Genomic DNA, 14,237 nt, shown 5'->3' with positions numbered 1-14,237 from the left:
GGAGGCTGGGTCATTGAATATATTTAAGGTGGAGAAAGAGGATTATGGGGAGCGGGCAGGAAAGTGGAGTTGAGGCCAAGATCAGATCAGCCATGATATTGAATGGCAGAGCAGGCTCGAGAGGCCAAATGGCCTACTCCTATTTTTTATGTTCTCTCCCTGAAGCTGTCTTTTTAGTTGTCTGCTATTCTCCACTTTTTATCTCCTTTTCTTGGTTTGTCTTTTGCTCTCTTTCTTTCCCTCTATGCCACTCATATTTTTCATCATGGGTTGTAGCCGTGTCTGGTTGTTAACTCTTTTATTGTTTTGTAAGCCTACCTCTTTGACCAAGCATTTGGTCACTTATCCTAATATCTCCTTTGACTCTGTCAGGATTGTTTTGTCTGATTGCGTTACTTTTCTCTCGTATCTCTTGATGTACATCTCCTACTGACTCATATTTTCTCTCGTGTACATGCTTTCTCACATGTAACTCCTCTTTTGCTTCTGTCTAGTAGCGGGATCACAGTTCAACTGCCCGATAGATGTAGAAATGATATTGTTTATCTCTGGTTGTGAAAGAGAGTGAGCAGCGAGGCTACGCACCACTACAATGAGCTGGATTGATTCTTCTATCACCGTTGTGCTGGATCAGACTAGTTCTGATATATCTAGGATCTGTTGCTAAACCTGTTTTTAACAGTACTTTCTGTTTGTAGGAGAGCTGCAGTGAGCCTCTTTAAAGAGAGAGTGAGTGTTTTTATTTCAAATTTCTGAGGAATTTAAAATGTTGTGGAAATAAGACTTTGGGCTACACAACTTGTTTTTTTTTTAAAGGCAGCTGTTAAAGTGTTATGATAGCAAATTAACATCACAAAATGGGCGCTGGAACTATAATACACAATTTTGAATAATTTTGAATCAAAATAGTTTCTAAACCGGTTTCTGCCATTTCCTGGTAAGTTAGTCTCATTACTTCTGTAAATAGCCCACAGATGCTTAGCAAAATATTTTGCACATACCAACTACTCAACATATGTTGTAGATGTGGGAGTTGACAAAGACATACAGTATGATGAACAGAAATCTGTAGAATCGTCTTTGTCTTACTCTAATTCATAACCGGATAGTAAGACTCGAGTTCACAGTGGGGTTGGGTGACTGAAGAGTATGGCAAATGCTGCTGGACCAGGTCTGGCTCAGACTCGCGTCCAGGCACTACAGCTTGAAACTTGAGAGGGAATAAATGAGAATCCCGAGCCTGTGAATGAGCAGTGAATTCCAGAGCTGGCCTGGAAGAGAGACCGGGAGGCGAGCAGGAAACTGGATATGAAACAGCAACACTTGTCTTGGTCCATGGTAACCATTAATTGTCGCCTGATTTCCATGGACCAATTGGTTTGCTATAAATGGACACTGCAGCTGACCGCGCACCACCTGACGTGAAGGCAGCTCATCTCTGTGATCAGTTTTGAGTAAACTGGCTCTATATGGTTATTGCTGTCATCACATTATAGTTCAGTGTGCTGTTAATTTCACTGGAAAACAAACTGATCTTCGTAACACATTTTGTATAAAAATTTCAAAAGCTGAAAAAAAAATTTAAGATAAGCACCAACCAAGATAACCTCTGAAAAGCCTAGGGAGTGCAGCTTTTAGGTGATGCACTCTTGTTTCTGGCTCCTCCAAGTCATCATCATCATAGGCAGTCCCTCGGAATCGAGGAAGACTTGCTTCCACTCTTAGCATGAGTTCTTGGGTGGCTGTACAGTCAAAAACGAGAACCACAGTCCCTGCCACAGGTGGGGCAGGTAGTCGTTGAGGGAAAGGGTGGGCAGGGAGCCTGGTTTGGCGCACGCTCCTTCCGCTGCCTGCGCTTGATTTCTGCATAGTCTCGGCGACGATACTCGAGCTCAGCGCCCTCCCGAATGCACTTCCTCCACTTAGGGCGGTCTATGGCCTGGGACTCCCAGGTGTCAGTGGGGATGTCGCACTTTATCAGGGAGGCTTTGAAGGTGTCCTTGTAACGTTTCCTCTGTCCACCTTTGGCTCGTTTGCCGTGGACGAGTTCCGAGTAGAGCGCTTGCTTTGGGAGTCTCGTGTCTGGCATGCGAACAATGTGGCCTGCCCAGTGGAGCTGATCGTGTGGTCAGTGCTTCGATGCTGGGGATGTTGGCCTGGACGAGGACGCTAATGTTTGCGTCTGTCCTCCCAGGGTAATGGGAATTGCAATGATACTGTCGGTTAAGCCTATCTGTACTTCAACCATGCCAGGCCCAGTGTAGTGTATGACATAGAATGTACAGCACAGAAACGGGCCATTCAACCCAATGGTCCACACGAGCTTCCTTCAGTTCACCCTATCGGATATACTTCTATTCCTTTCTCCTTCATGTAATTATCTAGCTTTCCCTTAAATGCATCTATACTACTCTCCTCAACTACTCCTTGTGGTATCTCACCACTCTGGGTAAAGTTTCTCCTGAATTCCTTGTTGGATTTATTAGTTACTAGATTATATTTATAGCCCCTAGTTTTGGATTCCATTCCCCCTCTCCACTCCTGCCTGCAAGTGGAAACATCTTCTCTACATCTACCCTATTAAACCCCTTCCTAATTTTAAAGACCTCATCTCTCAGCCTGCTCTCTTTTTTTTTAAATTCGTAGCCAATCGTTCCAATTCTTTGTCAAATCACAAACGCCAGAGGTCACCTTGCACACATCAAGGATCACTCTGCGCCAATGCTCTTAGCCAAAAGGCCTAGAGCCACTGCACCGTTCCTGGAAGTACTGCAATACCAGGTTTGTCTTCTAGAGAAAAGAGCCCCAGCTGTTTCAGTCTTTCCTGTTAATTAGTTCTCTTGGTTCTGGTATCATGCTTGTAAATCTTGTGAAGTTATTTATTCCTATGTTACATGGTAGTTGAGATACTTTCTGAAGTTCTGCTCACCTAACTTTAGGGTATAAAGCTATAGGAGACCTTGTTCTAATTGTTGGAGTGACCTTTGTCTGTGGCTGTTATGACGGCAAGCAGTCGTCTTGATACTGAAGTCTTTTGTTTTCTCTGGTTTCAACTGGATCTCAGTAACTTAATCAATTTAGGTCAAAATCTTATGCAGCATATAGATTAAAAGGAAACTGATTTTTCTCTGGCGCAGATTCATTTGAGTTGTCATAAAATTGTTATTTACGGTGTTGGAAAGGTGCCACTATGGGCCTCTTTACCTGGAGTGGGCAGGCATGGCGGGAATTGTTAGTATACAACAAGTGCAGCTTTGAGGATCATGTGTGTTGGTCATGTCCGTAAGCTAATGAGGTGTGCACATTGCACAGTTTTGGTTTGTCGGGCTGATTCTCGGTGAAAACTCCCTTTTCCCCCATCTAAATATTTTTAAGAGTTGGTAGTATGCAGCACATCACAACAATTGGGAGAAAATCACAACAAGGGAACAAATTTAGAAGCCTGAGAAGATCAAAAGGCAGAGCCAAAGTGTTGGCTATGAACTGAAAAAAGATGGGAAATTGTGGAACAGCGAAGAGGCATTTTAGTGACTAGCAAACTAAATGTCAACAATAAAATTGCAAAGGAGAAGGCAAGATATGTGTACAAAAGATCAGGATTTTTATTCTGTTTATTTTTAGCCTGGTGTGGGGCTACTATGAATAATGGAATAATTGTGCTCTAATTTTGCACAACCAATGTCAAAGATTGTAAGATGCCTGTCTCTGCTGGATGTGAAGGGCGACAAAACAGTGTGACCGTATTCTGTTCAGCCATGAACTCATTGAATGGTGGTGCAGGCTCGAAGGGCCAAATGACCTACTCCTGCACCTAGTTTCTATGTTTCTATGTGTGTTATGCAGATGTGGGACATCCTGTCCCCTCCATGTCATGATTTAGGCGCAGTAAATCAAGCCATCCTGGGTAACAATGATCCTGAGTTGAAAGAGAAAGCTTAACCAAACATTTGAGGTGAGAACCATCACCAAAGCACAGATCTTCTTCAGGTCTGTTGGAGGGCCCTACCTGAAATGTTTTCAGTAACTGTTCAACCTGATGTACATCTCCAAGATGTTTTGTTTGCATCTGATTTCCAGCTTTAGTTTATCTTGGTTATTTTTCTCCTATTGGGCATTGCCCCTATTGGCAATGCTATGAAGGAGGAGAGTCCATATTCATACAGGTTATGAGAACTGACAAAAGCATGGCTTGGAAATTAGTTTAGAACCAGCACATTTGTATAATGAAGCCTCCATTTTTCTTTTTGAAGGGCAAATTCACCAATCTGTGACTCTAAAAGGAAGCGGCAGTTCTCCAACTTGTCCATCCAACCATGGCTCCCTGGTAGGAGTGTGAATTTGCCCTACTTGACTGCAAATTTATATTGAAAAGAAAGTAACTGAAGAGCAAGTGTCTATAATAAAGAAAGAAACTTGTATTTCTATAGTGCGTTTCACTACATCATGACGTCCCAAACCACTTTACAGCCAATGAAGTGCTTTTGAAGTATGGTTGCTGTTGTACTGTGTGCTTCTCCAATCCACTGCGCACTTTTCTGTTCATCCTCCTCTTTTGCATCCAGTGTTTTCTTGGCTGCTTTGTCTGCACCAGCTCCTCTCCTGCCCACCAATTGTTAATTCATGTCAGCTTGCCACGCCTACTATCATTTAAAATTCATTTGAGGGCAGTAAAGAGTGAACCACATTATAAGCCAGACTGGATAAGGACAACAGATTTCCTTCCCTGTTTAAAGGACATTAATGAACCAGATGGATTTTTTTTTTACAACAATCCGGTAGTTTCATGGCCACCATTACTGATGCTAGCTTTTTATTCCAGATTTATTTAATTTTCTGAATTTAAATTCCTCAGCTGTGGTGGGATTTGAACTTGTATCTGTGGATAATTCGTCTAGCCCTCTGGATTATCATCGAACGGCAAGTGATAAACAACTGGTGTAGGCCACAAGCCCCGAGTAATAACCCGAAACTCCCACATTTGTAGCGACGGGTTTTTCTCCTGGTAACAGGCCCAGATTAACCGTCAGCTTTGTGCGGGAAGGTTCAGAGTGCAGCTCCCTCGCTTCATGGTGTAACAGCGCATGCGCAGCCAGTGCAATCACCGCGAGATCAGCAGTCGATCGGAGTGGGAGATAAAGGGAGCGTGAGCAGGAGCCGGGACACACACCACGCGAGCAGCAGCTGATCGGAAGATAAAGGGAGCCAGCCCAACCAGCACCAACTGACTGAGGAGGATAAGAAGTAAAAAGATTCAAAGTGTGACATCATAGGAAAGCAGGGAAGTGATTGGTTGGTCTGTATTTCTTTTTTTCTTGGGCATTGGTTTAAATTAAGAGCTGGGACTAAAAATCTAAACTTTCAAAATGTGAAAACTTCTTATCAGTAGGTAACCTTTTGGCATTGTTGCCAAATCAAGTAATTTAAGGGTTAAGTCATGGCAAGAGAGCCCAGACCCGTGTCATGCTCCTCCTGTGCTATGTGGGAAATCAGGGACGCTTCCAGTGTCCCTGACTACTATGTGCAGGAAGTGTGTCCAGCTGCAGCTCCTGACAGACTGCATTGCGGCACTGGAGCTGTGCATGGATTCACTCTGGAGCATCCGCGATGCTGAGGATGTCATGAATAGCACGTTTAGTGAGTTGGTCACACCGTAGGTAAAGGTTACTCAGGCAGCTAGGGAATGGGTGACCATCAGGCAGAGCAGTGGAAGGAAGGTAATGCAGAGGTCCCCTGCGGTCATCTCCCTACAAAACAGATACACTGGTTTTGGGTACTGTAGGGGGAAATGACTCATCAGGGGAAGGCAGTAACGACCAAGTTCATGGCACCATGGGTGGCTCTGCTGCACAGAAGGGCAGGAAAAAGAGTGGGAGAGCTATAGTGATAGTGGATTCTATTGTAAGGGGAACAGATAGGCGTTTCTGCGGCCGCAAACGAGACTCCAGGATGGTATGTTGCCTCCCTGGTGCAAGGGTCAAGGATGTTTCTTCAGCGGCTGTAGTACATTCTGGAGGGGGAGGGTGAACAGCCAGTTGCCGTGGTGCATATAGGTACCAACGATATAGGTTTTAAAAAAAAATGGGATGAGGTCCTACAATCTGAATTTAGGGAGTTAGGAGTTAAATTTAAAAAGTAGGACCTCAAAGTTACTAATCTCAGGATTGTTACCAGTGCCACGTGCTAGTCAGAGTAGGAATTGCAGGATAGTTCAGATGAATACATGACTTGAGGAATGTTGCAAGGAGGAGGGATTCAAATTCCTGGGGCAATAGAACCAGTTCTGGGGGAGGTGGGACTAGTACAAACCGGACGGCCTGCACCTGTGCAGGACCGGAACCTATGTCCTAGGCGGAGTATTTGCTTTTGGGGAGGGGTTAAGCTAATATGGCAGGGGGATGGGAATCTATGTAGGGAGGCAGAGGTAAGTAAAAAGCGGGCAGAAGCAAAAGATAGGAAGGAGAAAAGCAAGAGTGGAGGGCAGAGAAATCAAGGGCAAAAATCAATAAAGGCCACAATACAACATAATTCTAAAAGGACAAAGAGTGTTAAAAAAACAAGCCTGAAGGCTCTGAGTCTCAATGGGAGGAGCATTCGTAATAAGATGGACTGCGCAGATAGCTGTTAACGAATATGATGTAATTGGGATTACGGAGATATGACTCCAGGGTAACCAAGGCTGGGAACTCAACATCCAGGGGTATTCAATATTCAGGAAGGAAAAGGAGGTTGGGTAGCGTTAATGGTTAAAGAGGAGGTTAACTCAATAGTAAGGAAGGACATTAGCTTGGATGATGTGGAATCGATATGGGTAGAGCTGCGAAACACCAAAGGGCAGAAAATGTTAGTGGGAGTGATGTACAGATCACCAAACAGTAGTAGGGAGTTTAGGGATGGCATCAAACAGGAAATTAGGGATGTGTGCAATAAGGATACAGCAGTTATCATGGATGACTTTAACCTACATATTGATTGGGCTAACCAAACTGGTAGCAATACTGTGGAGGAGGATTTCCTGGAGTGTATAAGGGATGGTTTTCTCGACCAATATGTCGAGGAACCAACTAGAGAGCAAACCATCCTAAACTGGGTCTTGTGTAACGAGAGGATTAATTAGCAATCTGGTCGTGCGTGGCCCCTTGGGGAAGAGTGGCCATAATATGGTAATGAAGAATTCTAAGATGGATAGTGACACAGTTAATTCAGAGACTAGGGTCCTGAACTTAAAGAAAGGAAACTTCGATGGTATGAGACGTGGTTTGGCTAGGATAGACTGGCGAATGATATTTAAAGGGTTGACGGTGGGTAGGCAATGGCAGACATTTAAAGATCACATGGATGAATTACAACTATTGTTTTATTTTTACGCCAGACGGGGATATACGTGAAAGGTGGCTCAACCGTGGCTAACAAGGGAAATTAGGGATATTGCTAAATTCAAGGAAGAGGCATATAAATTGGCCAGAAAAAGCAGTACACCTGAGAACTGGGAGAAATTTAGAATTCAGCAGGGGAGGATTAAAGGTTTAATTAGGAGGAGGAAAATAGAGTATGAGAATAAGCTTGCAGGGAACATAAAAACTGACTGCAAAAGTTTCTATAGATATGTGAAGAGCAAAAGATTAGTGAAGACTAATGTAGGTCTCTTGCAGTCAGAATCAGGTGAATTCATAATGGGGAACAAAGAAATGGCAGACCAATTGAACAAATACTTTGGTTCTGTCTTCATGAAGGAAAACACAAATAACCTTCCGGAAATACTAGGGGAGGAGGAACTGAGGGAAATCCTTATTAGTTAGGAAATTATGTTGGGGAAACGGATGGGACTGAAGGCCGATAAATCCCCAGGGCCTGATAGTCTGCATCCCAGTGTACTTAAGGAAGTGGCCCTAGAAATAGTAGATGCATTGGTGGTCATTTTCCAAAATTCCATGCACTCTGGATCAGTTCCTATGGATTGGAGGGTAAATAATGTAACCCCACTTTTTATAAAAAAAAGGAGGGAGAGAGAAAACAGGAAATTATAGACTGGTTAGCATGACATCGGTGGTGGGGAAAATGCTGGAATCAATTATTAAAGATGTAATAGCAGCGCATTAGGAAAGCAGTGACAGGATCGGTCCAAGTCAGCATGGATTTATGAAAGGGAAATCATGCTTGACAAATGTTCTAGAATTTTTTGAGGATGTAACTAGTAGAGTGGATAAGGGAGAACCAATGGATGTGGTGTATTTGGACTTTCAAAAGGCTTTTGACAAGGTCCCACACAAGAGATTGGTGTACAAAATTAAGGCACATGGTATTGGGGGTAATGTATTGACTTGGATAGCGAACTGGTTGGCACACAGGAAGCAAAGAGTAGGAATAAACGAGTCCTTTTCAGAATGGCAGGCAGTGACTAGTGGGGTGCCACAAGGTTCAGTGTTGGGACCCCAGCTATTTACAATTATACATTAATGATTTAGACGAAGGAATTGAATGTAATATCCAAGTTTGCAGATGACACTAAGCTGGGTGGCAGTGTGAGCTGTGAGGAGGATGCTAAGAGGCTGCAGGGTGACTTGGACAGGTTAGGTAAGTGGGTAAATGCATGTCAGATGCAGTATAATATGGATAAATGTGAGGTTATCCACTTTGGTGGCAAAAACAGGAAGGCAGACTATTATCTGATTAGCAAAAGGGGAGGTGCAACGAGACCTGGGTATCATGGTACATCAGTCACTGAAGGTAGGCATGCAGACAGCAGGCAGTAAAGAAAGCAAATGACATGCTGGCCTTCATAGCGAGTGGATTTGAGTATAGGAGCAGGGGGATGTCTTACTGCAGTTGTACAGGGCCTTGGTGAGATCACACCTTTGAGTATTGTGTGCAGTTTTGGTCTCCTAATCTGAGGAAGGACATGCTTGGTATTGAGGAATCAGTCTGGTGAACCTGAGAAGGTTCACCAGACTGATTCCTGGGATGGCAGGACTGACCTATCAAGAAAGACTGGATTGGCTAGGCTTATATTCACTGGAATTTAGAAGAATGAGAGGGGATCTCATAAAAACATAAAATTCTGATGGGACTGGACAGGTTAGATGCAGGAAGAATGTTCCCGATGTTGGGGAAGTCCAGAACCAGGGGTCACAGTCTAAGAATAAGGGATAAGCCATATAGGACCGAGATGAGGAGAAACTTTTTCACCCAGAGAGTGGTGAACCTGTGGAATTCTCTACCACAGAAAATTGTTGAGTTCAGTTCGTTGGATATATTCAAGAGGGCCCTTACGGCTAAGGGGATCGGGGTGTGGGGTACTGAAGTTGCATGATCAGCCATGATATTGAATGGTGGTGCAGGCTCGAAGGGCCGAATGGCCTACTCCTGCACTTATTTTCTATGTTTCTATATTACTAGTCCAGTGACGTTGCCACGATGCTACTGTTTCTTGTGTGCTATAATCATCCCATTTTCCTGATCAGTGTGGGTTAATTCCACATGGAAAGGGATGGGGGGGAAAGTGAGCCAGGTGAATCCTATCTTGGGTTTAACATTATTTCCCAAGGAAAGGAATTAAATTTGTTCCACTGGAGAAAATTGAGCTATGAAGTAAGATTTGTATCCATAGATAGCAGGTATTTTCTTTCCAGTCTCTCGATGTACTTGGAGAAATTTCTACGTCTCAATACCTTTTAATAGCCACTCATTTAGAATCTGACATTTTATAAACTGGGCAATAGTGTGGTATGTAGGGTTAAGCGCACGTGGTTTCGCACTTTTCTCAGTTGGGGACTCCTGCAAATGTTGACCTGCTCTTTAGGACTCCTTCCTTAACTTCTGAGAGATGCTATCAGCAATTCCAAGTAAAGCAAGGCTACCATTGAAGGAAATGTTAGTGGACAGTAACAGAAATTATGAGCAGGTTATTTAACATTTCATCTGATGACCTTGGGGATCCTGGGATCATCTCAAAGGTCCCAGTGTGAAAACCCAATGGTAGTTCAAATATTTCTCAGCCTTTACTCTGCGAAATAGAATAATCATCTGAAAGGAAGAACATTTAGATAGTGCATTTCGTGACCTCAGGATGTCCCCAGGCTTTTTACAGCCGGTTAGGTACTTTTGAAGTGTAGTCGCTGTTGTAACATAGGAAACATGGTAGCCACACTGTTCATTTCTTCTGAATGGGGATCCATATAATGCTGGGAACGGTGTTGTAATTCAGGCTGCTAAAGAGTAGGTTGTAGAAATAATGTCTGTAAAACTGTTAAATATTGCTTGGATTGATTGACTGATTTGAGTTCATTCATATTTACAGTGATCTCTTTCTGGAATGTACAGTGACTCCATTCTACTATATCCACTGGTCACCGAGTTGGTGACTTGAGCAAGGGGGCATAAACTCAGGATTAGTAAAAGGAATATAAAAGTTGGAAGAATTTTTTTTCAGTGTTATCAGGATATCGAATGTTTTAAAGTAAATAGTTTTGAAAGCTGAGTCAATCATGGTATTTAAGAGGGAATTGGATAAATATGAAATGGTGTAAGGAAATACTTCCAGTAGGAGCTAGCACAGATGCAGTGACCTCCTTCTGTATTGAAGATTCCATACCTACATTTTTGATGTCATGATGCAAAAACAATGAACCTGTGTTTGTTTGTTTCTCTCCAGGAAAGGTTGAAGTTGGTGACGGTTCTTGGTGCTGGGCTTCTGTGCGGAACTGCTCTAGCAGTCATTGTTCCTGAAGGGGTTCACGCACTCTACGAGGATGCTCTGCATGGTAAGGCTTAGATCCAGAGGCAAGTGGTGTTTGGTCCTGTTTTAAAGCCGGGCAGGGCACAGAATGAAAGTAACTGGACACCCTATAATCATTAGGCCAATGCAGTTCTTGAGTAGCGACTGACCTATTGTATGCCAGAGAGAAGGTGGCTAATTTATTAGGTTAAAACGGTCATCGGAGCTAGTGGAGCTGAATTAGGACTATCAAACACCAATGAAACTTTCTGAATTATTGTTTGGCCACGAGTTAATTTCCCATGTCGAGACCAATGTATTGTTCAAGTGAGGGGGGGTCACTAACGTAATTCAGTCTACATTTTAAAGTCAGAATATTCTGCCCTTTGTTTTTTACACAATGCTTTGCCTTGATTATTTCTCGTTAAATAGCAAAGATTACTACCCTTTGGGAAGTGGAGTCGATTGGAGCATATCTATGTTGCCGCAGTACAGGCTAAAGAGCTGGGAGACTTCAAACAGGCGTATTACAATGCTACCACTTATGGGAGGATGTCATTACAAGGGGCAAGTTTACATGGGCAATTTGTAAATGTGGACATAGGAATTTATAATGGTAAAACTTGACGCAGATGTATACCCAAAACGCGACAACAGGAAACCAGGTCATGTGCAGGAAAAGAATCTTTAACGTATTAATAAATAGGTGTACGTTTCCAGCGTGGCAATTCTTGCCTATTTTCAAAAAAGTAAAACCTCAATTGCTGAAGTGTCCACATTGCCCAGCGGAGTACTTTTGGTATAATCTTCCTAATGGTTCTGTGCTTTTGGATGCACACCCAGAAAGTTGTTGCAATTATTTCTCATTCTGTAATCTAATTTGGGTGTTCATAAAGCAGCGTTATACCATGATGGTTTTTTTCAAGCCCCTTGATGAGATCCTAGCCTTACAGTCGCACCTGGGTATCGCTTACTCTGCTGAATCTTGCTTTCCTCACTGACCTATGCTTGGCTCTAGTATCTTGGATGCAGGACAGCATTCAGTACCTCACCCAAATGACCTGAGCAGAGTGTGCTGGGGGGTGGGAAACACCAGGACTGGTCCAGCAGCATCCACTGGATGGTGCTCGGTATTGGGAGCCCAGTTTGATTTCCTCCCCCAACACCCCCAGGTGCACTGAGGCCAGCTTTACCACCCCTCTCGCAACAATTGGTGATACTTCGCTGCAGCACATTTAACAACTGCAATGGGGGAATGAATGCTCTCATCCCGTATAGGTTTAGTTAGCACATTGAAATTACAAATCTAAGAGCGATTTCACCATAGTTGCCGAATAAGATAAGAGGGAAGTCATTTTTGATGAAACAAATGATTTTAATCAGGATAAAAGGTTAAAACTGCACAGTGCTGTGTCTGCAGGCTTTGTTTATTTGCATGTTGTAGTGCGAAACGTCCCACTAATGTAAATGGACCTCCCTTTAATGGACTAAATTAGTTTCTGCAGCATCTGAAAATAAAGTCTCTTTTTATATTATTTATACTTTTTAAATGAGAATTATAGTCTCTAGCAGCATAAGAGGAGGCCATTTGGTCAATCGTGCCTGTACTGGCTCTTTGAAAGAGCTATCCAATTATTCCCACTCTCTTTCTTTTTCTCCTTAGTCCTGCAAATTTTTCCTTTTGAAGTAATTATCCAATTTCCTTTTGAAAAGTTACTATTGAATCTGCTTCCACCACCCTTTGAGGCTGTGCATTCCCGATCATCATATGCATGTGATGATCAGGATAATCGGAACAATGATGATGGCTTTTGAAATATTGAACTGCAGAAAGATTTGTACACTGACCGACGTTTGGAAAAGGCCGATTGTACAACCTACAGGCATTCTTTCAGTCGGAGCAATACACTGCCTTGGGGTCAGGTAGAATGACAGTACTGCAATAGTAGTGTCTGGTATAGCCACCACTGAAGGACAGCAAGAGGAAACAGCAGCATTTTGGCTTGCTGTAGTCTGTGCTGTACTCTGAGAATTGTTACATGGTGCAAACTGGCGAGGGAAAGTTAGTGAGATTCAGTGTAATTGCAGTGTGCCAGCGCAGCCTTCGGAAGAGAGTTTTCGGCGATCAGGCCCTCACATCTGGCACCAAGCTTATGGTCTACAGGGCTGTAGTGATACCCATCCTCCTGTGTGGCTCGGAGACGTGGACCATACACAGTAGACACCTCAAATTGCTGGAGAAATGCCACCAACGATGTCTCCGCAATATCCTGCAAATCCTCTGGGAGGACAGACTCGCCAATATCAATGTTCTCGACCAGGCCAACATCCCCAGCATCGAAGCACTGACCGCACTCGACCAGCTCTGTTGGGCAGACCACATTGTTCGCATGCCTGACACAAGACTCCCAAAGCAAGCGTTCTACTCTGACCTCTTACATGGCAAACGCGCCCCAGGTGGGCAGAGGAAACGTTTCAAGGACACCCTCAAAGCCTCCTTGATAAAATGCAACATCCCCACTGACACCTGGGAGTCCCTGGCCAGAGACCGCCCTAAGTGGAGGAAGAGCATCAGGGACGACATTGAGCGCCTAAAGTCTCGTCACCGAGAGCATGCAGAAAGCGAGCGCAGGCAGCGGAAGGAGCGTGCGGCAAACCAGACTCCCCACCCACCCTTTCCTTCAACGATTGTCCCATCTGTGACAAAGACTGTAATTCCCGTATTGGACTGTTCAGTCACCTGAGCTAGTCTTCTTCGATTTCGAGGGACTGCCTATGATGATGATTAGTGCTGGTTGATTCATTGCATGCTCGTGAAGACTGGTGAAGTTTTAAACGTGCTTCATTGGAGAGTGACTTGTGGCATCACTGAATCGCGCAGGGTTTGAACATTCCAGTTTGAGTAGCGAGGAAAGGTTCCCACCCACACACCCCCCTCGACAAAGGTGCAGTCTGATTTAATCTCTCTTTCCTCTTCCTCAGATAAACACCCCCACGGAGGTGAAGTGGAAAAGGCAGAGGATCCATTAAAGACAGGACAGTCGACAGAGACTGAGCATGATCACGAACACATTGCTTTGCATGCATACATTGGTGTTTCACTGGTCCTTGGATTTGTTTTTATGCTCCTGGTCGACCAGATAGGCAGTTCTCACATGCACTCTAGCGATGGTAAGAGGTACTCAATGGCTCATTCCGTCAAATAATGTCGTGAGACGTGGTAAGCCAGAGCTGATGCGGCATTTACCGCGGTGTACAAATGTAAAATATCTTCATGTTAACTGGGCTCTGTCGTATTTGGCATTTCTGCTTCTGAACTGTCTCGAGGGGGTCATGGGTTTGTTCAAACTGTCCATCTGAGGTCAACCGAAAAGGTCAAAGCATTGGTGATCAGCCCAGATGAAGAAGCACTGGTCTCAGTTTTAAGATCCAAGCTGAACAAGTAAACCATTCAAGGCTTTGTTACAGTCCACATGCTAAAGTATGGGGATGAGAAGCTGCTGAAATTTTAGGAATGTATGGAAGG

At 43.8% G+C, this 14,237-nt stretch overlaps 1 protein-coding gene across 1 annotated transcript in view; it reads left to right on the top strand.

Moving 5' to 3' along the window:
- Positions 1-14,237, top strand: part of slc39a9 (solute carrier family 39 member 9) — a 42,356-nt gene that overhangs the window by 9,552 nt on the left and 18,567 nt on the right. The window contains exons 2-3 of the mRNA XM_070878730.1: positions 10,649-10,757; positions 13,694-13,882. Of these exons, the coding sequence (XP_070734831.1) occupies positions 10,649-10,757; positions 13,694-13,882 (298 nt within the window). The remainder of the gene's footprint in view (positions 1-10,648; positions 10,758-13,693; positions 13,883-14,237) is intronic.

Source organism: Pristiophorus japonicus, chromosome 4 (genome assembly GCF_044704955.1).
Source record: "Pristiophorus japonicus isolate sPriJap1 chromosome 4, sPriJap1.hap1, whole genome shotgun sequence".
Lineage (NCBI taxonomy): Eukaryota > Metazoa > Chordata > Chondrichthyes > Pristiophoridae > Pristiophorus > Pristiophorus japonicus.
This window is presented reverse-complemented; position numbering and strand designations above follow the sequence as displayed.